Here is a 24,218-nt window from a genome sequence, read left to right as displayed (position 1 = left end):
AAATAGGGAATGTAGAACAGAAAACGGCATTGTTTTGGCAACTTCATTTGATTATTTTTTTGCCTGCTTATCTGCTAATACGGTGAAAAACACAGGAACTTGTGGAACGTTGGTGAGCGCTAATGGCGTCAGAACGGCAGCCGTCGACGACAACTGCTAACTGCTTTCATGGCAGACGTAAAGTGAGTGAAGTAATAATAAGATCGATATAAACGACCATGACGGAAACCCTACTCTTGCTCATTGATTAGTTGGCCATCGGCAAGAAATCCTAAGAGTTTGACATTAATAGTCCGCTATATTACCTCGGTAAGCAAGGGCTGATATCGAGAGAGGGTCGATGAAATGGGACCCTTTTGCTGATGTGAACAAGGAGATAGAAACGCGTCAGCTCAGGTGTTAAGTGTTTAATGATAACTAGGTCCTATATTCATAAAGACAGCTTTAACAAAGCTAAAATAAATAAACAAGCAACTCTTAAATATTAGTTATTTTTCTCTCAACCGATAATTAATGAGTGCAATCATATGCTACGGCCGAATGACTGGAGTGAATGAAGGGAAGATCAGCGGTGAGATTGTGTGGAGGAGTGTACCGGTGCGCGCGGCTGAGTCGAGGAGGTCGCGTCGCTCTGCTTCGCGCGCCACCCTGACCGCCCACTCAATAAAACAAGCCGGCTATTCATAATCAATATATTAACAATAACAATTTCAACAAAACAACACTAACTAATACTCGTAGATTGGATGGTAGAGTGGATTCTTCTACCTACTTAAGCTTACAACGAAGTTCTATACAACAGAGTGACAGTACTCGGGCCGCATATTCACGATGGATCTTAGTGGAGCCCTCCCGCTTCTATGCGACCCTTTATTTGATAATACTTATTATATAATAATACAAAAGGTTACGCATTTATAACTGTAATTTTGTTATTAATACATCAATTTGTGTACATTGACCTCATATAAATTGATAAAATAAATTGTTTTGCACCTAAATTCATGTCGTTGTCTTTTTGTTGTTATGCTTTGACGAGTTGTACTCATGATTAAGGACAGTTTTAGATGCCTGCTTATTTTACCCGGTGGCCCACAAAAAACGTAAACTATCTAAAGGAAAAAACTTAGGAGTATGAAATGAATAACATAAGGATCTGTTAGCCGTAAAACTGTTATTAATCATAAATACGATTACTATATTACTGTCTATCTACTTACTAAGGTACCTACGTAAAATTTGGAAATGTTTTATTCTCCTACAATAATTAAACCTACATCTGAATAAATATTTTGTCGTAACCCTGCGCACCCACGCATCACAGCCATTGAAGCTCTGTCACGGACGCGCCCTGGCTACCCTCGACTCGACGTCCAACTGGGGCGCCCGGCGCGTCGCACGCTCGGTTCCCGTATCCTTTAATCACTTTGAGCCAACTTAAAGCTTCTCTGTGCGTTCAAAACAACTCGGCTTTCTTAGAAAATGCTTTCATCATCATAACAAACTATATCACAAAATGAATTCTTTTGAACAACTCTATTTGCTAGGAACACTATCCTTAAGCTAGAAATATATAATCTATAGAATGAAGTCGATAAGGTCAAATGAAACATTCAATGGACAATTCAGTACCACAGAGGATCTCTGCAAGATGAAGTTTTTTGAACTCTAACTGTACTTCTTGCATAGATGAGAAAGAAATCATTAATCGCATTGACATGCGAATGTGTCGTCCTATCAAAGACCAGAATGACAATATTGGTTGACGGAGTAACGAATAAGATCAAGAGCCTGAACCAAAAACCCGGAGTTGGAGGGTCGGCTCGTTCGGATGTGAGGGAACAATTTGTGAGAAAGCCGAGTTCAAGAACTACTATACCTACTTACTAATATTTCAATTACGTATTTTAATTGTGTCAGTAATTTATGTACATTATCACGAGCCTGGATAGGTCACATGTCTGTACAAAATGTATAATTGACTTTATAAGCTACGATTATAAATATTTGTGGAAATAATCTTGTATTTAAAACTTTAAGTACATAAGAATGCAAAATTTCAACAATAATACGCATACCTACATAAAAATGTTAATTATACTAGGCCTAAGGCGGATTTATATCGGTCCATCGCCTAACAATAGTGAGGTCACACACGGCTGTCATAATCCATAAATAGTAGTTAATTCATTATAAATAAAGCGTTGATAGCGACAGCACTGCACGTCTTCGAGTGAGCTCGTCACTCCGCGCCGTGCCGTGCCGTGTCGTGTCGTGCGGCGCCGTACAGCACCGTGCTCCGTGCTTGCGAGTGAGACGGCTGCTGCTGTAGTGCGCGTTGTCTGCAGACTTTAGTGCTGAGCTTTGGCTTATCTTATCAAACTTGCCAGACTTATCGCACTAAACCATATAGTGTTTTTTTCTATTATATATAGAACTTTACTACGCAATGACGATGTCAAGCAAGGTAGTTCGTAGTCTGCGCTGAGATGTTGAGGCAACACGTCATGGATGGGGACTGGGGGCCGTGTCTACACAAGCCGAGGAGCGGATTCAAGTTGATGTTTCACGCCAGAGACGGCGAGGATGTTCTTAGCGACGTTCTTGTGAGTGTCCTCAAATGCAGCTATGTTTGGGTTCAAGGGCACCGAGCGCCTGTCGCGCGAATTCTCTAACAAACAATACATTTTTTGACGTTAAATTTACTATCGTTCAATCAACGAGTGTGAGGGCGACGGTGGCGGAGGCGGGCCCTCTAGCCCGGTATCGGCGCTTCCTCGTAGAAGTCCGGCTCGTCGTCCTTGTCTATATCTTTCTGGGCGCCGTCCAACTGTCAATGTGAAGCGGAAACGATTAAAAATAGCTACAATTTGTATCGAGCGAGGCGAACCACCACATAAAGTAAGTTGCATATTACCGCGCGCAGCTGCAGCGGCGTGAAGATGTAGACGAGCGACATGCGCAGCGGCACCATCAGCACCAGGAAGAAGGGCAGCGCCAGCGAGAACCGCGACGACTTCACCGCGTACAGCACCACCACGCCGCCCACTTGGATCAGCGTGTACATGTGCATCTTCAGAGTCGGCACCTGCGCGCACACACACACACCTCATCTCTCCATGACCACTATGAACTCTCTCTTGCCTTAATACAAATAGGTTTTTTGACAAGCAGTGGACAGTTTGAAATGCATAAAATATGGATATCTGTATAAAACTCTAAGTTGTTCTCGAGATGTTTGGTTAGATGTTGTCGTATGGCGGATTCAATATCTTTATCATTGCTTGTATTCATTTGTTATGTCGTTCGGTAGTGGACCGTGGAGATGGACCGCGTTCAGGTTTACGTATCACAATATAGGTACAAGAAATAAATTAGTTTATTAATTTTTTAAATAGTTTACGTTATTAATTTATGTTTTATGTCTACGACTCGAGAACATATATTAACAATAATGCGAGAACATACTTTATTACTGAATATAATTTTCTTCAAGAGGCTAATTAACGCCGTCCCCTACAGTTGATGTTTGTTGTACCTAAGCTACTTCATTGTTCACTTCTAACGCTGCAACGATTCAATCTCGCATTTGTTTAATTTACGATCGATACTCACTCTTATAACTCGTTATTTTGACAACAAAAGACTGAACTGTTATTTTCAAATTAGCAAAGTAAGGCCTCCAAGGTTCGCTCCAAGCACGCGTCCACACACGGGTTTGACTAAGCCCGCCGTTCGCTTTTGAATTGTTCACCGCCAAGTAGCCGGATTAAATAAATACATGTGTACGAGTATATAAAGAGTTTTCTTAAAAAGCGCAGGGTTTGTTTTATCACTATGCCAATGTCTTCCGAATACATATATTGGAGTTTACTCCTTTAGAATCGATTTACATATATAGGCCCGGGGTATGAAAATTATGGGGACCAAAATCGTACTAGCATATCACACGAAATGCGTTATGCGCCTGATTGCGCATGTCACACGAAATGCGCGCCGGGCTGCTGCGCCGGCAGTCCGCCACAAAGCCTCGTACTGATCGCGCGTTTCTCTCATTATTGTATTTTCATATATTTGTTAGTCGTTTGTTTTGTGTCTCGTTAATTTGTTAATAATCTGTAGTGTATCGTGTTGTCGTAATATAGAACTATTTCTCGTATTGTTTCGTTTAATTTTTTATATCCAGTAAACTCCAGTCGTGCGTCGGAGCGGACACACACACTTTTTTATTATGTAGGTACATAGATCGTGACACACGGACAGACAGGTCGTGAATCAGCACACAAGGGTTATAATGTTCGAATACACGAAAGGCTCTTTTTTATTGCTTAGATGGGTGGACGAGCTCACAGCCCACCTGGTGTTAAGTGGTTACTGGAGCCCATAGACATCCACAACGCAAATGCGCCACCCACCCTGAGATATAAGTTCTAAGGTCTCAAGTAAGTTACAACGGCTGCCTCACCCTTCAAACCGAAACGCATTACTGCTTCATGGCAGAAATATGCAGGGTGGTGGTACCCACCCGCGCGGACTCACAAGAGGTCCTACCACCAGTAATTACGCAAATTATAATTTTGCGGGTTTCATTTTTATTACACGATGTTATTCCTTCACCGTGGAAGTCAATCGTGAACATTTGTTGAGTACGTATTTCATTAGAAAAATTGGTACCCGCCTGAGATTCGAACACCGGCGCATCGCTCAACACGAATGCACCGGACGTCTTATCCGTTAGGCCACGACGACTTCATAAAACTTCGCTTTTTTCATTTTTACATTTTTTTATAATATTTGAATTTATTATTGTAAAATATAACAATAAAAAAATGCCATACAGATTATGAACTAATGATTGAGTTTTATCGAACCAATAAACCCATTTTTGCAGTTGTTGCTTAAGTATTTATGGTAAGTGCTTATTGAACAGGGTTGCTTGTTGCATCATTTTTTTGTTTATTGTTTTTGTATTACGAGTAATAGAATAAATAAATAGAATGTCTCACCCGTCTAACGTAAGGAAGTTGCGGGTGGTGTTTGACTGGCTTGAGAAGTAGAATACAACGGTCCCAGAACTGTATTCCGCCGAGCGCAGAGATCCCCATGTAGAGGAAAACGCCGAAGAGCACCGCCATGGGCACGAGACAGAGCCAGCCCGAAGCGAGCACCGAGATGCCGACCATCACCGCCACGAGCAGGCCCGTCAGCCGCTGCTCCTTCACCTCCACGATGTGCGGCTTGTCCCCCGGCGCGTGCGTCGTAGACATGATGGTGAGCGCCGACACGTGGCTCACGGACCGCACCGTGGCCACGCACTGCCACGGCGCGCCGAACATGCCGCACAGCGCGTTCACAAACGACATTATCACGATGTCCATGTGAAACCCGCTACCCTTCTTCAGCCTCCGTTCCGGCTTCGCGATGATCAACCTGCGTCACGGAGACATTCCATAACAGTCATCCGCCCTAACTCTGACTTCCGTCTTGGTATCCAGATCAAATAAATGACGGTTTCTAAGATTACAAGTAAAGGTATAAACGTACCAATATTGAATGAAGTCAATTAAAAATGTAGTTTTTGCATGATGCTCGAACGAACCAATACACAAATCTACATACAGCTCCTACTCTGAAACGGCTTAGGGCAATGTGTTTGTGTGTACCGGTCATTGTGTGCCATATTTAGAGAAACAAAACTTAAAGAAAAGAGACTTACTCGGCGATGTGCGTTTCCATGAAGACGATGATGTAAACCATGAGCGCCGGCAGCGCCATAGCAAAAGCTGCCCAAGCCGGGATGGTCTCCAGTCCAGGATTGAGCGGCACGAACCAACTGCGCACAGTAGTGGGGTTGAGACCAGCCGGCACCACCAGGGTCTCTGTCTTCACCGGCACCAAGCAAGAGATGCCGACCATCAGCACGATCGCGATCGGCACTCCGAAATCACCCAGCGCTCGACGAGCCTGAATACCATCACGACCAGTTACTTGGACCCTCGAAGTAGCGGACTCTGCGTACGTATAAAGTTTATGTTCTGTAACTCACGCTGCGACCGAGGAACTTGCCGTTGCGAAAAATTCTGAGGTAGTACGCCAAGACGAAGGTGGCCAGCGTCAGCATGGTGCAGAAGAGAGCCGTGTTGGGCTGCGGAGGCAGTCTGGAGACGGGCGGCGCTGGGGCGACCACGCTAGAGTTACCTGCGCGACCAAGGCATCGGATGCACTCATTGCGGCTCACTCGCATCGTAATTATGAAATACATATTCATAACATTTTATAGCTTTGTTTTATTTTTGTATACATATTAACAATAGGTACTATAGGTAATGACAGTGATGTGGTTACCGACTGAAGTAGAGTTTAGAAGCGGCTGCACTGTGGAATTCGAGAGGGCCACCTCTCGGAACTGGCAGTAGTCGATACCGAGCGGGTTGGCGCGGTACACGGCGATGGTGCTCGTGATGGGTTCCGATATGAAGATCAACGATATCAGGAAAGCGAAGATATCCTCAGTGAACCTGTTCGATAGCATATGTCCATATGTACAGATAGATGCTGCGCTCTGATGCCGCGTTTTGGTGACCTGGTCACGACGGGATGAACAATGTAAGGGAAACGGACCTGGTAATCTTTTTAACTGCGACGCTGCCCTCGACGGAAGCGACGCATAGCGCGATCACTATCATCCAGAGGCCGCAGTACATGCGCGCCGCGAGGAAGTCGAACCCGTACGAGTGACAGAAGTTGGCCAGCGACTCGTCGAGCAGCAGCAGCGGCCCCGTCGCTCCGGTTATCATCATAGGCTGGCCGGCCACCAGCGCGAACAGCACGCCGCCAGCGCTCGTGAACACCTGCAGGTCACCTTCCACTGCACTTCTCACATAACCGCTGCTCTTGTCCAAATTCAAATAGCAAAATTGTATGGATTGCACTCATTGTAGTCATATCTTTACACTTAATTAGTGTACGCCGAATAACTGATGTTCGACTATAATCACTAATACCTCAAGATTTTAATTTTTCTTTTCTTTTCTTTTATAAATTGATACTTTGAAAAAGAAAATGAGTGTTTTTCAAATTATTCAAGAATAGCAATAAAACTCGTCAATAGCTAAACAAAAAAGCCAGTAGAAAATCAGATGAGTAATATAATACTTTCAAAAAGTACGATATCTTAATCTTTCCCAATGAAACAGTTTAGAACGTAAATAAAGTGTGTCGCTAGTTGGCAGCCAACGTTCACTTCGCGAATTCACAACTTACCAGAGTTTCGGAGATACCAATTTTGCCGTATGTCTTCTCTGCCAACAGTCCCCCGAAAGTAATAGCAGAGGAAACCGCTGCGAAGTACATGAAGATGGTGGCCGCGACGCATTGACCATTTAGCGCGTCAACAAAGTCGGACACGTAGAAGGGGTACCGCCTCTTCATGTCCCGGATCACACCTGCACACAGAATGCACACGCACTTCGGGTTAGGTTCGGTCCGCACGAGCTATGTTGGGGTCACCTTTATCAGAGCTTACCTCCAAACAGTCGTCCCGTTCTAGAGAGAGGATCGTCGGGTTCTTCGGGAGGCATCCCTCCTGCCTCGGCCGCGAGCAACGCTTTCTTTTCGTCTGAAGGCTTGTCCCCGTCCGCGACGATGCGCTTGCGCTCTAAGGCGTTTATTTTGCGACGCCGGATCATTTCACTCTTAGCGCGCAGCTCCTCGAGCGGCAGCAGCGCTTGGCGCTCCCAGTCTCCGGGCGGCAACACTATGGAGTCGTCGAGAAATTCGTTGATAGCCGAGAGAAGCTCCCGACGGTCGTCCGCCTTGTACGCGATCGAGTGGAACGCAGGGTTCGACATGAGCGTCGAGATAGACCGACCGACCTCATGGTAGTCGAGATCAGCTCCACCGGGTCCCAACAGAATGAACATGAATCGGACCGGGACGGGCACCTCGGTTATCGAAGGCATGTATATTCCCTCGGCGAGACGCACGAAGGCGATGGTCGGCTGGTCCAGGAAGCCGACGGCGCCGACCAGTACAGTGGTGGCCTCGGCGTCGTCCGGGATGCGCTTCAGGATCGAGTCGTTGTGAGTGCGGCGCAGCTCATCCTGCGACTCGGAAGCGTGCGCCAGGTACTCGACCTCGCGCGGGTCCAGCCCGGCCGCCGAGGGCCGCGCGTGCGTGCTGCGCCGCCGACGCTCCGATAGATTCTATGTACAAACTAACTCTTACAGACTTTTTCCATATTACGACACATGATTACGACACGTACATACTCGTATTATGTATATGATCATACACACACACACACACGCACATGCACACACACAGAGCTCTCTATTCTAAACATTTTCAAATAAAGTCAGAACAAATGTACACAATAAAAAATCTTGAAAACAATGAAGGCACTAGACAATGTTTACGAAGTGCTTGTTGGAGGAATGAATACTGGTTTAAGTTTGGAGCAAACGCCGCGAGTAGACGTCTTGCGTCGAGGCTCGCGCGCGGATGTATGGAGGTGGTGCAGGAGCCCCTCGCGGCCTGTGTCACTTCTCTGTGACGTCACCGGGGATGATGCGAGCAAAGCGAATGTTCACCTATCGAATTCGGGTGGCCCTCGTTCTCGAGACATCGGAGTGACCAAGTGATCCAAGCTAATCAAACTACTACAATACAAAGTACATACTACGTACATTTATGAAGAACGATATTTACAGATGGCTCTAATATGAGATACCAATACACATTCATCGATCACCTACTGCAGATGATGTCGATGTGATGTCTAATAGAGAAAATGCAATGTAGTAGGTTAGTAGTGTAGTACGAGTAGCATGAGCAGTTCTTGTACTAGGGTGAGGGGGAGCATGCGGGGCGAGGTCCGTACGAGGAGGGCGACGCTGTGGCGGCGGCAGGCGGCGCGGGCGGAGCAGCCCGAGCAGCGCGACCGCAGCGCCTCGTTCTCTTCCAGCCACAGCGACTGCAACGTGCGCACTGCGACTCTACACCACACGTCTCCTGCATGCATCCCTTACACACTACGCTCCAATGTTCCAACAGAAGAAACCCGGTCAACGGAATAACTCTTCAGAAACAGAGAAGTCATAGTAAATTAAGAAGTTACTTTCGAAACAAAGGTTTTCTGAAGTTCTTATGGTTATTTGCACTCCATTGTAAAATACTTATAAATAAGTACTGAATAAGTATACCTATTTATAAATAAGTACTTATCTATATAATATGAATTGAAAGAATTTTTAAATTAAATATTCCCTATAACTCAAATAAGTATGATAACCTTTGCACAAAACATCATCTAATTCCACTTAACTTGCGACGTGAGTTTGCTGGGAGTGTATATTATTTAAAAGTCATTAAAGGCTTGGTTGGTTATCCGAAACTCTTAGCCAAAGATGACTCCAACTGTAAGGCATCTGAATCTAGTCTGCTAAGTACAGACTGGATTGAGATGCCTTACAGTGTCAGTACAGTTAAGTACAGACTAAGCTCCCTCCTGTTGCGTGCTGGCGGTGACTTCACCAGATTTGACAGTTGGTTGCAAGGTGCTGACACATTTGATTCTACTACATATTGCAGAATGAGATGACGGGGCGAGGGGGTTGGGGGGGGGGGTCACGTGCAACATAATATTGATCATTTCTATAATCAGTGGCTGGGGCTACATTTAGTTCTTCTTTTACTTTTTATATTTATTTAAAAATATATAAGTTTATACTAGTTTATGTTTACTAACATAATTTATTACTTAGTATTTATTAATATTTTTATATATTATTTAATTCTTAATAATTACTACATTTTAATTACGAGTATAAAATTACAATTAAAAGTAAAATATAAAATATTTAATTTATTTACTGTTGCTGTTTGTTTATCCATCCAGTACTTCCATAGCTACTTAGGCACAGGTGTGTCGTATTGATTCTGCCTTCTCTAGTAGGTAATACTGAATCGTATTATGATAGGATACTGATAGGATCAGATAAAAATATGGAAGAGAACTCGTACGATTAACGACAGCACGATTGTCAAGAAGACTCGGACATCGATGCCCGGCTTCTTCAAAAATATTTCTTATTTAAATACGTTCACATGTTCCCATCGCGTATACTATCCGTACAGCCTATCCTGTGTCATGGGAGAAGTAGATCGCAAGGGCGCGGCAGGAGTCGCTGCCTTTACTTTAAGGTTTTAAACTAATCAGATAATGGACACGCGACCACCTACAAAACGAACAAACAAACAAATAGTATTTTATTATCACATTCCGTAGCATTTAGTCCGTACCAGTGGACTCCGAGGGCCAGGTTCAATGACTTAGGTCATTAGGTGAATAGGTACATCAGAAACATGTGCATTACGGAGTCGCGCAACAGACGCGCGTGATGGACGTGCGGCGCCGACCACCGGCCCCGGCTACAATACAGTCTCACACTCACAGAGGCTGCGCGCGTGCACCGCAGCGGAGGGCGTCGGTGGCTGGCTGCTCATTACTGCGCTAACTTTACTTTAACCGTATTCAAGGTCGACGATTCAAGTTTGCTCCCGTACAGAATGTGTTTTTATACATGAGAATACAACATCCGCCTTCTACTGTACGCGTATTAGTGTGTTGACCGTCACGGAGAGCAAAGTTCAAAGGTTTAGTTTTTGTATTAGCTTGTTTAGTGTGCGCCTCAACATATCGCTTGCACGTCAGGCATCAAGCCAGCCGCGACCGGCGCGCTCGCTGCCAGTCGACGCCATGCACTCGTGGAGCTGCGACAGGCCCCGAAATCAGTACCTGCAGACTGCTGTAGGATGCGGGCTTCTTGCTGCTGATGGAAAAGCGAAACCCGCGGTCGTCGTGGACATGCCGGTGCCGCAACAGCAACGAACGCATCACGACGGGCTTGTCGTCCTCCTCGATCAGGCCTTCCGTCACCATACTCTCCACGACCCTGCGTCACAGCACCATACCCTCCGTTAACACATATACATATATCCATATAAAGATAGATGTCCTAGGTCGTATGTCCACTTGGGTCAAGATTTTATCTTTGTTTGTAAAAGTACCTGTAGGCGACGCCGGGCAAGTCCTTCTCGTCAAGGTCTAGCAGCACGACGCCGGTCTCTAGACAGCGGCGCAGGTTCAGCAGCGAGTGGAATGAGAGCGACGCGACGTGGGGCCGCCCCCAGCGCGCCGAGCCCTCCTCCACGTCCTCCTCGTACTTGATCCAGCGCGCCGTCTCCTTCCACTCCGCTTCGCCGTCCTCCGTCGCCAGCAGCTCGTCCAGTTGCACGAACACCTGCAACGTCACACATCGCATCACCGGCGCCCCGGAGACAGCCTGACGCGTCCGTATCTGCAGCTCTGCATCACTCACCGCGTGCGGACTGTGGTCGTACATTTTCTTATATGTCGCATCAGGAAGAATGTTCTGGACCTTGTCACCGCCATCCTTACGACCGACGTGGACCGTTGATGTCTGTTTGACGTGACAATATTACAAAGATCAGATGGCACGTAGATGCAGAGAGTCTCGGAGGAGAGGAGGGACGAGGTACCTTGGGTTGTATCTTGTGACGACGAAGAGCGCGCGGGTCATCGGTGCGGTGACTAAGCTGGTCTCTCTGCGATTCTTCAAGGCCTTCATCGTCAGAAGCAGTTCGCTCCCCGCCCTCTTGCAACGAGTACTTCCGCGACTTGTGTCCGTGTCGTCTGAAACCAACCGTCGCCTCATCATACAAATCTCTAACTATAATTTTCTGTTTCTGAAGAGGACATCAGAGACAGAGAAGAAACGTAGCGCCCAGCCTTGCGTCTGAGCGACACGTTTCAATCAATCGTCAGTCTTAAAATAAATAACCTCCTCTGACATTAGTCGTTGTTAATTTCACTCTATCGATTCATTTATTACATTCGACATCGTAATGAGATGAGGTTTGTTTTTCTGAATAAGCATTTATAAAATTAAATTGGTTAGCATAATATGTTGTTCTGTCCACTACGGCAAGTCACAACTCACACGATGAATTTCATTTCTTAGTAACATTAGTCACTAGAACATCAATGTCCGGCAATTTCATTTCGCTCATGAAGGATCGATACATAAATTGTTGTTTATTAAATAAGTTACCGATGGCAGTAGTATAGAATGTATCTACAATTCACCAAGTAATTTTTATTAGCGAGTATCGTGCGCGTACCCTTGCGCGGCTGCTCGTTGTATCGTGTGCTGGGAGACGTGTGTTCGGCGTGGCGTAAAGTTTCCACTAGCTTCAACGTTAAAATATAACAGACATAGCTACTTACTCGCTTTAATAATATTATTGAATTAATGGGTTCATACAGCATCAAATTATAGAAATCTTTAAAAAACGATCATTTGTATTCATGCGTACGGCCCACGTGCATGTTATAGTTAGACCCTCGGTGGAGCTCGCATTGGACAAGCCGGTGTCGTGTGTGTGTCGCGTGTTCATTATTTTGTATAAATATACTATTATTTAAAATACGATGATGAGATTTAGGAAAACTCAATTTAATGTAAGCCCGGCCGCGCGTATGTGGAATAGCCCCTTGGGCCAGTAGCGTAGGAAAAAACAGCAAATATAAAATACACATCTATAAATATATTATTATAAATCGATACTTTTTCATTCATATTATAAATGTGAAAGTGTGTTTGTTTGTCCTTATTTGACATTATTTTCTTTAAAGTGACAGTTTTAAGTCAGGAGTAAAAAGATCATGTTTATCATTTTATTGACCACCCCTAGTATACCTAACTGTTAAACAAGGCTTCGCTCGCGTGATCAGGAAAAAAATATTATAAATATATATTATGGATATATAATAATGTAAACATGAGCATGCTAATAGATAGGTATATGTATGTACATACGTCCGTGTACATGCTTGAATTATGTCTCATGATGTGCGTAATTTTATGAACCCTCCAGAAAGCGCTTCCATTTACGTCCTGAACTCAACACTTAACTCCCTAAACTCCCTTTTAATATGGGTACAACTACATTGTTGCTTTTCTATTCATTTATGTACATCTTAAGAAGTAAGATTATAGTATCAGTGTTTCTCTGAAGCCATCGATTTACTTCTCTGAATCCATCTTCCACATCAGCGGCATAATCACTCCAAGAATTTCCATGAAGTATCATAAATCGCATTTAGTTTTTATTTATTTCTTATCTGATGTGTAATAAAATGTATCTTAATGTACAAAACGAATAAACCAAGTTTACCTTCGCTCTATTTTATTTTGTTCAGTTTGCAGACTTAGCGACTTTCATCGTTCCATCACGATCGATATTGAAGAGCTTCTTTAGTGATGATTCCGTTTGACACACGTGTAAGTATATCTAAAATACTTACACGAATACGATGTCATATATATTTATACTATAATATACATAAATGTAACGTGACAACTAAAAGATCCGAGAGAAAAGAGATCGCGTTCGTGTGAGTGAGCGAGGGCCCGGACGCGCGTGGTGCGGAGGAGACGCGGCTCGGCAGTACCTACGTCACGGGCGCGGCGCGGCGTGGCGGCCGTGCGCACTGCCAATGTCACTCGGACACTATTTTCGTCTGAAGCGACAATCGACACCCGCTCTAGTCTCGCTTCCGCTACCTAGTTGCTACGTTTCGCGCTCCCCACACCACCACTACACGCGCGGCCGCGCCTGGCGGTCATGACACTTCGGCTTCGAAATGCCATTCAACCTTCCCGATCGCTGCTTGTCAGATTACGAAAGCTCCTTAAACATATTATCGCTACTCCTCAGACAGACTCCGAAGTAGTCTGCATTTCTTTATTGATAATCAGCAAAATGCGGGTACTCACGCATTCCTCTCAGCGCGTCGGTCGGCGTCCGCAAGCGCGACGGCCGGGGCGTCGGCGCGCGGCGCCGGGCTCCCTCCGTCGAACTGCACGCGTCGCTCCTCCGCCGCTGACGTCTGCACAAGGTTCACGGAATTATATGCAGTGGTTGTCAGTCTAGTGTGTACAGTGTCACCTACACTGGACGGACTCATCTACTGCAGATGCGAGCAAGGGTCGCAGTAGGTCTGCGGAAGTGCTGTAGAGTGGCACGAGAGAGTGACACACTGACGACCTTGGAGACTTCTTGTTCGCACATTGTACCGTCTCGTACTCACAACGGTAAATTATTATGTAAAATTATTATGTAATATTGATCATTTGTTACGTACTTAGTGTATGGAACGATGAGGTTGTGACGGATCGGTCCAGGCAGTATCACACCCGCATCCCGGAGTCACGGAGACAGTGTAGAAGCGGGTCGGGATGCGTCGTGGAAGATACTTCATTTATATAATATTATTTATAACGATGAAAAGTTTTCTCCGGCTACCAATTTTAATACTAAATGAAAAGAAGTCGCTCCTATTCTGTCCTACATGGGGTAGATGAGATGGAGCAGAGTGTACCGTCTGATTCAGGTGGGGATCCGTCGCAGGTTCGAGTTGCTCGGGTCCAGTCCGGGAAGTATCTGCATCTGTACAGAGAACATGAGAATTAGAGATTAGATACGAGAATATTGAGCAAAAGGGGGGAATAAGAAGGTACCTGTTGCGTAGGGTGGCGGGGCGGCGAGATCCCTGCGCGGCGTGGCGTCGCTGGGCGGTGGACCCTGCCCCTCGCCCCACACCACGCGGTCCATCTCCTCGTCCAGTTGCACCTCGTCATCGCCTGCGGCCTGCTGCAAGTTACGTTACGTTACGTTACGTCACAACAGTCACTACTGCAGCTCGAGCACACGGCAACGACAGTGCCAAACAACCCAAATAGATCAATTTGACCTTGATCCCAACACAGCTCCTGTACAAACAAGATGTAACTATCTATTTGCTACTCTACGAAGGCGTAGCCTGCCCTCTATCCATAGGTTGGGAAGTAGAAAGTGCTATAAGACGTGGGTTAGAGCTTTGTGTGGGTACAACCCTCGGACTACGCAGCTACAGTCCGACGACACATCTGTTGTGCAGAGTACTGTAGACCGACAGGCCGCATATGTCGGGTATTATGATCATTTAGCGATATGAGGCACTTAATTTAATTTCATCATTCGAAGGAATGCCGTACAGTAGCCGTTTGGAGGGCGGTGCTGATGTTCCGTGTCGGAACGGACCTTAGACTGTCTCTTATTTAAGAGCAGACCAAGAACTGTAGCTGGCGACGGCAGCACGGCTAACCTGCCGCGCTTGCTGCATGGCTCAACACAAACTTGTCAAGTTTGCCGCTGTGACGTCATGTGTTCTTCACGAGCAGACACTGAACATAGCTTCAAATAACTAACATCACCAGCGTTAATGATTTAACTAAACTTATATATCATATTATATTTATATAAAGGTGAGGGCACACACGAAGCGCTGTGTGGTTAACAATTAATGTAGAGAATTCCCTAAAGATATTATATGGATTTCTACACTTTCTCATTAGTGATAAATAAACGATTTATATGTATTTATTTATTTATTTATTTATGTAGTTGAAGTACACAGATACTTGTAGAATTTTATTTCATCGCGCAATTTCAGACTTGTATTGTATGTGGCTTCAGTAGGTAGCGAGTCGTGTCGTTGTACGTGTTTTTATTTTAATTGTCAGTTCATGTTCACGCTTCTCAATAAATTATTTGATATTCACACAGTAGGTACGTACTCCACGTATTTGAATCCTCGCATGTGATTACATTATAACTTGTTTGTTTTACAGTTCCAATGAGTGTTGGTGTTACGAGCGCTCCATCATGTCTGGCTCTATTGTAGCGTGGCCCTGATATAAATGAATGTGCCGCGTCTGTCCCCTGCAATAGTGCGTAAAGCGGACTACTTCAGCAGCTTCCTCGTCCGAGCTTCACATTCATTATGATCAGTACACGTAAGCGGGTGTGTCGACTGACACTCAGTGCCTCCTCGCCCTGACGTCCCGGGTAGCAGGAGCGTTACAGCTGTCGGATGGCTCGGTCTGCGGGTACGATCTCGTAGGACGCAGACTCCGGTAGGTAAAGGACATAGGTATACTCGATGCTCGAGGCTCAAAAACAGATCGCATTCGACTTCATGTAAACAATATTGAATGCATGGAACGACCAGTATCACGGAACAAGGTTTTAGAAACATATCATAACAATGGCACAGCACAGAGCTCGTGCCGTCATGTAGATAGATCACAAACAAGGTCCGCGCGAACCATCGCAGCGGTCCTACTGCGGTCCTACTGCGATTCTACTGCGGTACTACTGCGATCCTACTGCGGTACTACTAGCGCGTCACCACTACACGCGGCATCGAGGCTCCACGCGACTACTCTCCGTTACAGACACTACTCTTTCAATACGTTACAATAAAGAGCAATATTAATTAATTTCGTTCATTTCGCTCCGCCTAATATAAAAAGAATAAGTGCGAAGCGGTTCGTACCGTCATTAAATAATAGCACGAATTGTTATTAGTTGAAACATTGTCATATGGCAGAGAGGAGATGAGCACGTATGAGCATGAACGTGGGCGGACGACTCGCGCGCTGCTCTCCGCTGTACTGGTGGCGCGGAGACGGCGCGGCGTTGCACCCGGCCACGGTCGCCGCACAAGGTCAGGGTCGCGGGGTCGATACCGTGCACCCCGCACGCTCACTGCCGCTCTCAACCGCTAACTTCGATCCAATACTACTCAATCCTAATTTACCTTCATTCCAACACGACTATTTACGTAACGTATTTACGTAAGCTAACTATGCTATCAAATCATTATTTGACTAAATTGTCACAAATCATATTCAATGGCAGATTTAGATTAGAAGGCATAGTACACCTAATTGTTATATTATAGTATACTATTTATAAACTCTATCTATACGTGTATGAGTATATGAGCATATCGGCGTTTTATGTAGAAAAGCTGTTAGTTCGTACACGTCATCGGCGAGCATCTCTTGTATAGAAGTGCGGCCCGCGCCTGCGTGCTCCGCCTTCAACATCTTCATTCTCACTTTCCTTAGATGTGCCGTCGGAGCACAGTGTTACGTGAACTTTTTAAATGTTCAGGACGCAGAGAGCGTCAGGGCGCTACTTCGGGTCAGCGATACGACACCACCTCCCTTCTCGTGGCCGCCGCTATGCACGCCGCCGGTCCGGCCCACGTCCACGCAGAACGCCACCGTCGTCACCGTCGCCACCGTCGCCACCGTCGCCACCGTCGCCACCGTCGCCACCGTCGCCACTGTCGCCATAGTCACGTCCTGGGGTCAACTCGATCCGCTCTCAGTACATATTGTTAGCCTGCAACTGTAGACGTTGCAAACCCGAGCCCTATTTATGTTACTGTTTGTAAATCTTTATGTACGCAGTTGCTTGTAAGCTGTGCGTTTTAAAAATAGGGATGACTAACAACTGAAAAGTTAGTTGACCGCTTCAGAGGGTCCGGATGATTCTGGTGGTCTCGTGGCCCATTGCGAACAGCAGCTCGAGGTGAGCGGGTGCGGCGCGACCGCCATCTCCGGCAGACTGCACCGGCTGCCTCGCCGGACACACATGCAGTACGCACAACGCTTCGCACCACTTATTGACAGGGCGGTGAGAGCGACGCGTGTGCAATTAAAACAGATTCTACAACCTATGTAGTTCACATAAGAAGTCGTCGTGGCCTAAAGGATGAAGTCGTCGTGGCCTAAAGGATAAGACGTACGGTGTATTCGTATGAAGCGATGCACCGGTGTTCGAATCCCGCAGGCGGGTACCAATTTTTCTAATGAAATACGTACTCAACAAATGTTCACGATTGACTTCCACGGTGAAGGAATAACATCGTGTAATAATAACCAAACCCGCAAAATTATAATTTGCGTAATCACTGGTGGTAGGACCTCTTGGGAGTCCGCACGGGTATGTACCACCACCCCGCCTATTTCCGCCGTGAAGCAGTAATGCGTTTCGGTTCGAAGGGTGGGGTAGCCGTTGTAACTATATAGAGACCTTATAACTTGTATCTCGAGGTGGATGGCGCATTTACGTTGTAGATGTCTATGGGCTCCAGTAACCACTTAACACCAGGTGGGCTGTGAGCTCGTCCATCCATCTAAGCAAAAAAAAAAAAAAAAAAAATAAAAAAAAAAAAAAAAAAAAAAAAAAAAAAAAAAAAAAAAAAAAAAAAAAAAAAAAAAAAAAAAAAAAAACCTACAAATGAGTACTCTGTAGAAGACAATGAGCTTGTAAAGTTAGGCGAGGCGAGGTGAGGCGGTATGGCGTAAGCGCATAGCGCATGTCAAACTTCCCATCGTGACGTCACATTACACTAACTCTGATCTCTGTTCAACGTCTATCGGGACTGTTCTCACATCAGATAATATATTATGATTGTGCATATGACCCGGGCGCCTCGAACTGCTGCGGCTTACAGTTTGTAATTGATTCCAGATCGACAAGCGGTGTAAGCCTGGTGCTGCAGATGAGAGAATCGAGGACAGATCATGATCCTCAATCAAAAATTAGTAATAAAATAAACTGTACTTTTCCATTCTACTGAATTATCAGCTTTGAACAATTTAATCATACAATGACGATGCGATACGACATCAATTTAAAAAAAGATAAAATACTTTAACAACATAAAACAACAATAAATAGCACAACACAACAGTGCACGACCGCTGTGTGCGTGTCCGCACGAGCATGTCCGCCTAGAGCTGACACCCTGACAGAGAGCTGACCCTCGTCATGCGCTGATGAACGTCAGAACTCGACTCGACTTCATCGACGGAGCGATAAGTCGCTGGCGTCCAATATTGTATTGTTTATTGATGTATGACTTGTGCGCGAATCTATTAGACGAACGACGGTTCATTTTACGATTATCATATAGAGTAACAGTAAGACCTTCTTTATTTATTGTACATACAATCTGCTCCCGTGCAGACCAAGTGCTGCTCTCAACCATCACCATATACATATATGTAGTATCTATCCGCGTGTATGTGTATGCGTGTGTGTGTGTGTGTGTGTGTGTGTATGTAGTTGTATCTTATCCGACAGCTCGCGATCTGATAAACAATTGGCGTAAACAACGTGACTCGGTAGTTACGATACATCGGAAGTGTGCCTTCAATGCCCGCGCCCCGAACTCAGATAAGATTAGTCAATGCCTATGGTTCTCTTGATAGTTTTCACTTGAGAGCTTGTTTTATAAAAGTAACGTCGAGGCGCTATCTGCTATCGCCGTGCAATACTTATCTCGGCCCTATCGCTCGCGTACCTAATACTTAATCTGATTTTCATTTTTCACGGTTACATAACGAATAGCAATTGTAGTGGCAAATTGAACACCCGTTGGACCGAGAGCTCGCCTGAAAGCGACGGTGGGCTTGTAAACGATAGCTCACCGAACTAAAACTGAAGCACCAGTACTCAGACGTGTCTGCATTCCATCACCTCGATATTGCGAGAGCGGTGGCCCTCACAATGTGACATGCGGACAACATCTGTCGAACGCTACCCGCTTTCACCTCAAAATACAAGGAAAGTCACGCGAGCAGGAGACGAAGGAAGGGTGCGCACGTAGCGTTCCGTAGCGCTACGCGTTCGTAGCGAACTCGTAGCAGCGGGCACCCCCTACGCCTCCTGCGTCACTCCCGTCAATGTGACAATGTATACATACTCGTAGTTGAGTGAGAGAGTAGCGAGCAACAACCAGGAAAACAATATTATCTGGAATTGAACTTGTTCCAATTGGCACGTCCGCGTCGTGCGAACGCCGCCCTCACACTTTACATAATAGCATTCATTTCGCATTTTATAAATTTCGCAGGGCACACATTTTAAATATCCTAAAACCGTTCGTGTGCACACACACGGCGTCGCAATAGCGAGGCGGGCGTGTGTGCGTGCGCCGCCAATATCATTAAATTGTTGTAAACTTGTGAGACCTAATTAATGTGTGCTCGTTCGATGTTGCCATTCATAAAACAAACCGTAATATTACAGCTGCGTATTGTTTGACTATGTTGTATGGGTCTCGTGTTGCTTTTATATGGACGGAGTGCTCGCTAATAAACTATTGCAACAAAATCAATTTGTGGTTTTGTTTCTGCGATCATCGAACGAGAATAATAAGCGAACTCGAATGTTTAAAGTAAATAATGATTTAAATATAAATAAGAATTAATTGAAATACAACTGTAAGAGTAGAGAGAGAATATAAGAGGAGAGACATGGCGAGCGAGGCGATGCGTGTACTGACCTGCGGAGCGAAGCCGAGGAACGAGAGTTTTCTTTTCCCGGAGCTCATGGCGCGTGCTGACACGCGGCGTGCGCGCGGTCGACTGTGCGCGCGCGGCTCAGCGCGGCCTCGCTGCACGGCTCACTACGCGCTGCCCAGCTCATCCGCCACTCGGCTCGTCCTCGTCAGATTCTACGACGAGCGTACTTCTGCTCTCTTCCTCGCTCTCTTGTTTAATTCCTAAAATGAAATTGTCACATGACAGCAGCTGCGTTTATATTGCTGTATTTCTGTCTCTATCCCGATTCCACATTTGATTTTTTGACCGACGAGCATTACACGGCCACCAGTGGGTGGAAAATGACTAAGGCACATAGAGGTTAGCGGTCACTGTTAATGGAGGAATCAACCCAAAGTCATCCTCAGACTCCCAATGGGGCAAGCGGTACATAACGATGATGATACACAAGAGTACGAAAGTCCCTCCGTGCCGGCTGGGAGCTTTATTGGACACTAGGTTGTACACGAGTCTTTGCTCTCTTTAATGTACAAAACAACAGGTATCCCTCGGAAAAAATGCTTTTGTTTCTGAAGGAACGTCCTTGTGCCCTTTTTTGCACCCCTGACACACGACAACGTGTATCTAAAATCACATAACGATCTGTGGAGTTGCTATAATACCTACCTATAATAAGAGTGAGAAAAAAGAAAACAAACAAATATGCTTGTAGTTTTGAATTTGTAATACCTATTAGTGGGTATGGATTGGGACAACTATTTCAAATAAACATACCTATCTATTTAAGACAATTTTTGAACTATTACACAACGACAGGGAAATGGAATAGCTTAAGGAAGCCGTTGGTCGGAGAATAAACCGAACATACGATGCTTAGTGAGTATTCCATCGCCGTCCGGGGCTCGAAGATCCGATGGTGGTAGCTAGTCGATAAGCTACGTAAACCCCCGTCGCGTCGCGAGTCCTCCGCAGCACCGGGCGGATTGTAGGCACTCTAGGCCACCGAGATCGTAACTTGTGATAAAACATTTTTTTTTTAATTTCATGTGTTCGTCTAATTGAATTGTTTTATTGATAAGCTGGGCCCCGGCGCGGCAACTCTGCACCGATACCACACTCTGCGGCCTGCTGTAACACTGTTATACTTCCAAACGGTGTGAGCAGACACTACTACACTAGTGACTACATCACTCCGATTGCTCGGGATCGCATATTAACTAGGTATTAGTAAAAGGTATTCTGAATTATCCAGAAATCCCATTAAACGCATTAAAACAATTAATAATCCTTAGCTGTTACTAAGCGGTACTCGCCCTTCGTTCCACGTGCTAGGGCTGCTCTACAGCTTCCCATGCGGGCTCACGGCGCGCCCTACTGCCACTCGCTCCAGCAACTATATTGGCATACAATGTAGGGTGCTCGCTCGGCGCCGGCAGAGGGCGCGGCGGCACTAGCGAGCAGCGCGCTCATCGGTCGTCATCGACAACGGAAAACATCTCGTAACTTCTGTAAACATAAAACGATAAATATTATGATAATATTATATTTGCGCGGAGTTAGCGTTATCTAACACAATGTCGGCGCTGACAGGTGCCGGACAACGTCATTATCTTAATCCCGGGTGAGGTGTTCGGCCGCAGGAGGATCACGTGACCGGTGGCCGGCTGTACGGTCGAGCGTCGCCGGACATGACCGCCTTGCAGCGCGGGACGCTCCCGGTCTCACTCCTAGACGCGGTTGCGATTCAATAATTACATATTCGGCAAAAAATCATGTGCCAGAACAGAGTAGAGGAAACGTAAACGTAGCGTTATCGGTAGCTGTCGATAATCCGCGGCGGAGTGCGGCCCGAAGATATTACGTTATCGGTATCGCGCGGCTTATCGGAGCGTTCGGCTATCAGCCTTCTCGGTTTCCGCGTTTCGGACCGTCCTGGAACTAACCAGCAAACAACGAACTAATTCTCGACAAGCAATGACGATCGGACGGCCCACATCATGTTCCCCTATGAGTACCGAGTGAGGGCAAGCTTCGCCACTAGCAGACGTAGAAGGTGGTCACTCTCACTCGACTCTGCTTGACTCGTCCGCTCCGTGGGAGATGTTCGCGCCAGCTGTCACGTCCGATACGTATGAAGTGTATTCAACGTGACGTTAATGTCACAGATAATATAGACAGAACACATTTATATTCTTCAGCCGGCCGAGAACGCATCCATTAAAGAGTTTTCATTGCTTAGCTTCAAGTTTGTTTGACACGTTTTACGTAGGTACCTAGTACTCGTATGTAGTACTCTACATGTAGATCAGGATGTTCAGGTCTTACGTAAGATATTTGTTGCGACAAAGTATAACATAAACGCACTATGAATAATTTCTTGCTGTAGTACGTAATCATTATAATACCTGTACTACCTTTACTTTACATCACTTGACCAAGAAATTGAATTTTTTTATTTTTTTATTGCATAGATGGATAGATGAGCTCACAGCCTACTTGGTGCTAAGTGGTTACCGGAGCCTATTGACATTTACAACGTAAATGCCGCCACACACCTTGAGATGTGAGTTCTAAGTTGTCAGTATAGTTACAATGGCTGCCCCACCCTTCAAGCTAAACGTATTACTGCTTCACGGCAGAAATAGGCAGGGTGGTGGTACCTACCAGTGCGGGCTCACAACGTCCTACCACCAGTAATTATGCAAATTATAATTTTGCGGGTTTGATTTTTATTACACGACTAGCTGGCCCGGCAAACGTTGTTTTACCATATAAATTATTTCTAGAAAAGATAAATAACGTAGATACCGACTTCAGCGCCATCTGCCGGGCTGATTTGTAAATCTAAACCATTCTCGAATCCATCTGAAGGTACACAGAAAGTTTCATTAAAATCGGTCGAGCCGCTTAGGAGGAGTTCAGTGACTAACACACGCACAGAAGAAATATATATTTAAAGAAATTATTCCTTCACCGTGGAAGTCAATCGAGAAAAGCACAATGCCCATTTTCTTAGGGCGTTTGGGCCCCTAAAAAAAGTTGTCGGGTCATGATGGTTTTAACTTAATTTGATAGACAAAGAAATATCGTTTCATATTCAGAAAACGATTTTTATATTCTCACCCAGGTTTAAGAGAAATCTGTTTTTTTCTGCAGCTAAAATTAAGTTGCTAATTGCTTTCTTCGAAATCAATAATCACTCTCATCATTATTTACAGTATTAAATAAGTTAATTGTGGTTAATGTTGCTAGAAATAAGCCCTTACGTACATTTTATTATTATTATATCCTCATAATAATAATAAAAGAAATGAAAATCCGGAAGCCGGCAACGATATTGTTGTTGTTGTTGTTTTTAAATTCGCCAATAAGCAGGCAAACAGCGTAGCCTATACAGCCTAGTCTGTCGTAGTTATATATATAATTTTTTTTCAATAAAAAGCTGGTTTATCTTTTTTTATTGCTTTTTGGGAATTTTGACGTCAACTCGATGAATAGCACATTGAGTGAGCGTGAATTTCCGCAGACCTTTTATCTTGAAAAAACAAACAACGATTATTGACGTTTAATACACAAAACAACACCCAATTTTATATTATATATCACAATAAACTATTAAAAAAACATTAAAATAAAACTTCAAGTGACGCTTCACTCGGGTTGCTGCCAAAACTCTCTGATCATATATAATAAGAATAGACTAATGGTAGGCCATTGAGATTTTTACTAATGGAATCAATAATATCTAAAAATATTAAATAATTCATGGTTTTAAGTAATAATTATTATTAAAATTTATAAATATTGAATTGAACAAAAACAAACTAAAAAGTTTGTGAATTATAATTTAGCTATTTTTTATTTATTTGTTGTTCAAGTCACAGACAACTCTTTCGTTTGGCAGCTTAAAGGTTTACCATAAGGCTTTATGGGCTAAGCCCTTTG

The 24,218-nt window shown here is 44.9% G+C and overlaps 1 protein-coding gene and 1 long non-coding RNA gene across 3 annotated transcripts; both read right to left on the bottom strand.

Annotated features, from left to right (window-relative positions):
* Positions 1-678: 678 nt before the first annotated feature.
* LOC101741181 (anion exchange protein 3) lies at positions 679-20,476 on the bottom strand. 2 transcript variants are annotated; one of them, XM_062671342.1, is made up of 17 exons: positions 20,276-20,476; positions 14,607-14,736; positions 14,468-14,535; positions 13,863-13,975; positions 11,563-11,716; positions 11,382-11,483; positions 11,071-11,303; positions 10,799-10,955; positions 7,526-8,204; positions 7,264-7,445; positions 6,622-6,851; positions 6,346-6,518; positions 6,047-6,198; positions 5,717-5,964; positions 5,007-5,430; positions 2,918-3,088; positions 679-2,830 (listed from the first exon to the last, which is right to left on the bottom strand). In XM_062671342.1, exons 1-17 carry the CDS (start codon positions 20,321-20,323, stop codon positions 2,756-2,758), a joined length of 3,339 nt encoding a protein of 1,112 aa, XP_062527326.1. In that variant the 5' UTR covers positions 20,324-20,476; the 3' UTR covers positions 679-2,755. The 2 variants fall into 2 exon arrangements, with proteins under 2 accessions (XP_062527326.1, XP_004932775.1); XM_004932718.5 differs by having other exon boundaries at positions 14,607-14,739; positions 20,276-20,475.
* Positions 20,477-20,977: 501 nt separating this feature from the next.
* Positions 20,978-22,437, bottom strand: LOC134199807 (uncharacterized). Its single transcript, XR_009974442.1, has 2 exons — positions 22,217-22,437; positions 20,978-21,779 (listed from the first exon to the last, which is right to left on the bottom strand). It is a non-coding gene; the product is annotated as an uncharacterized LOC134199807 (long non-coding RNA).
* Between the last annotated feature and the right edge of the window lie 1,781 nt (positions 22,438-24,218).

Source organism: Bombyx mori, chromosome 1 (assembly GCF_030269925.1).
Source record: "Bombyx mori chromosome 1, ASM3026992v2".
In the NCBI taxonomy this organism is placed as follows: domain Eukaryota; kingdom Metazoa; phylum Arthropoda; class Insecta; order Lepidoptera; family Bombycidae; genus Bombyx; species Bombyx mori.
This window is presented reverse-complemented; position numbering and strand designations above follow the sequence as displayed.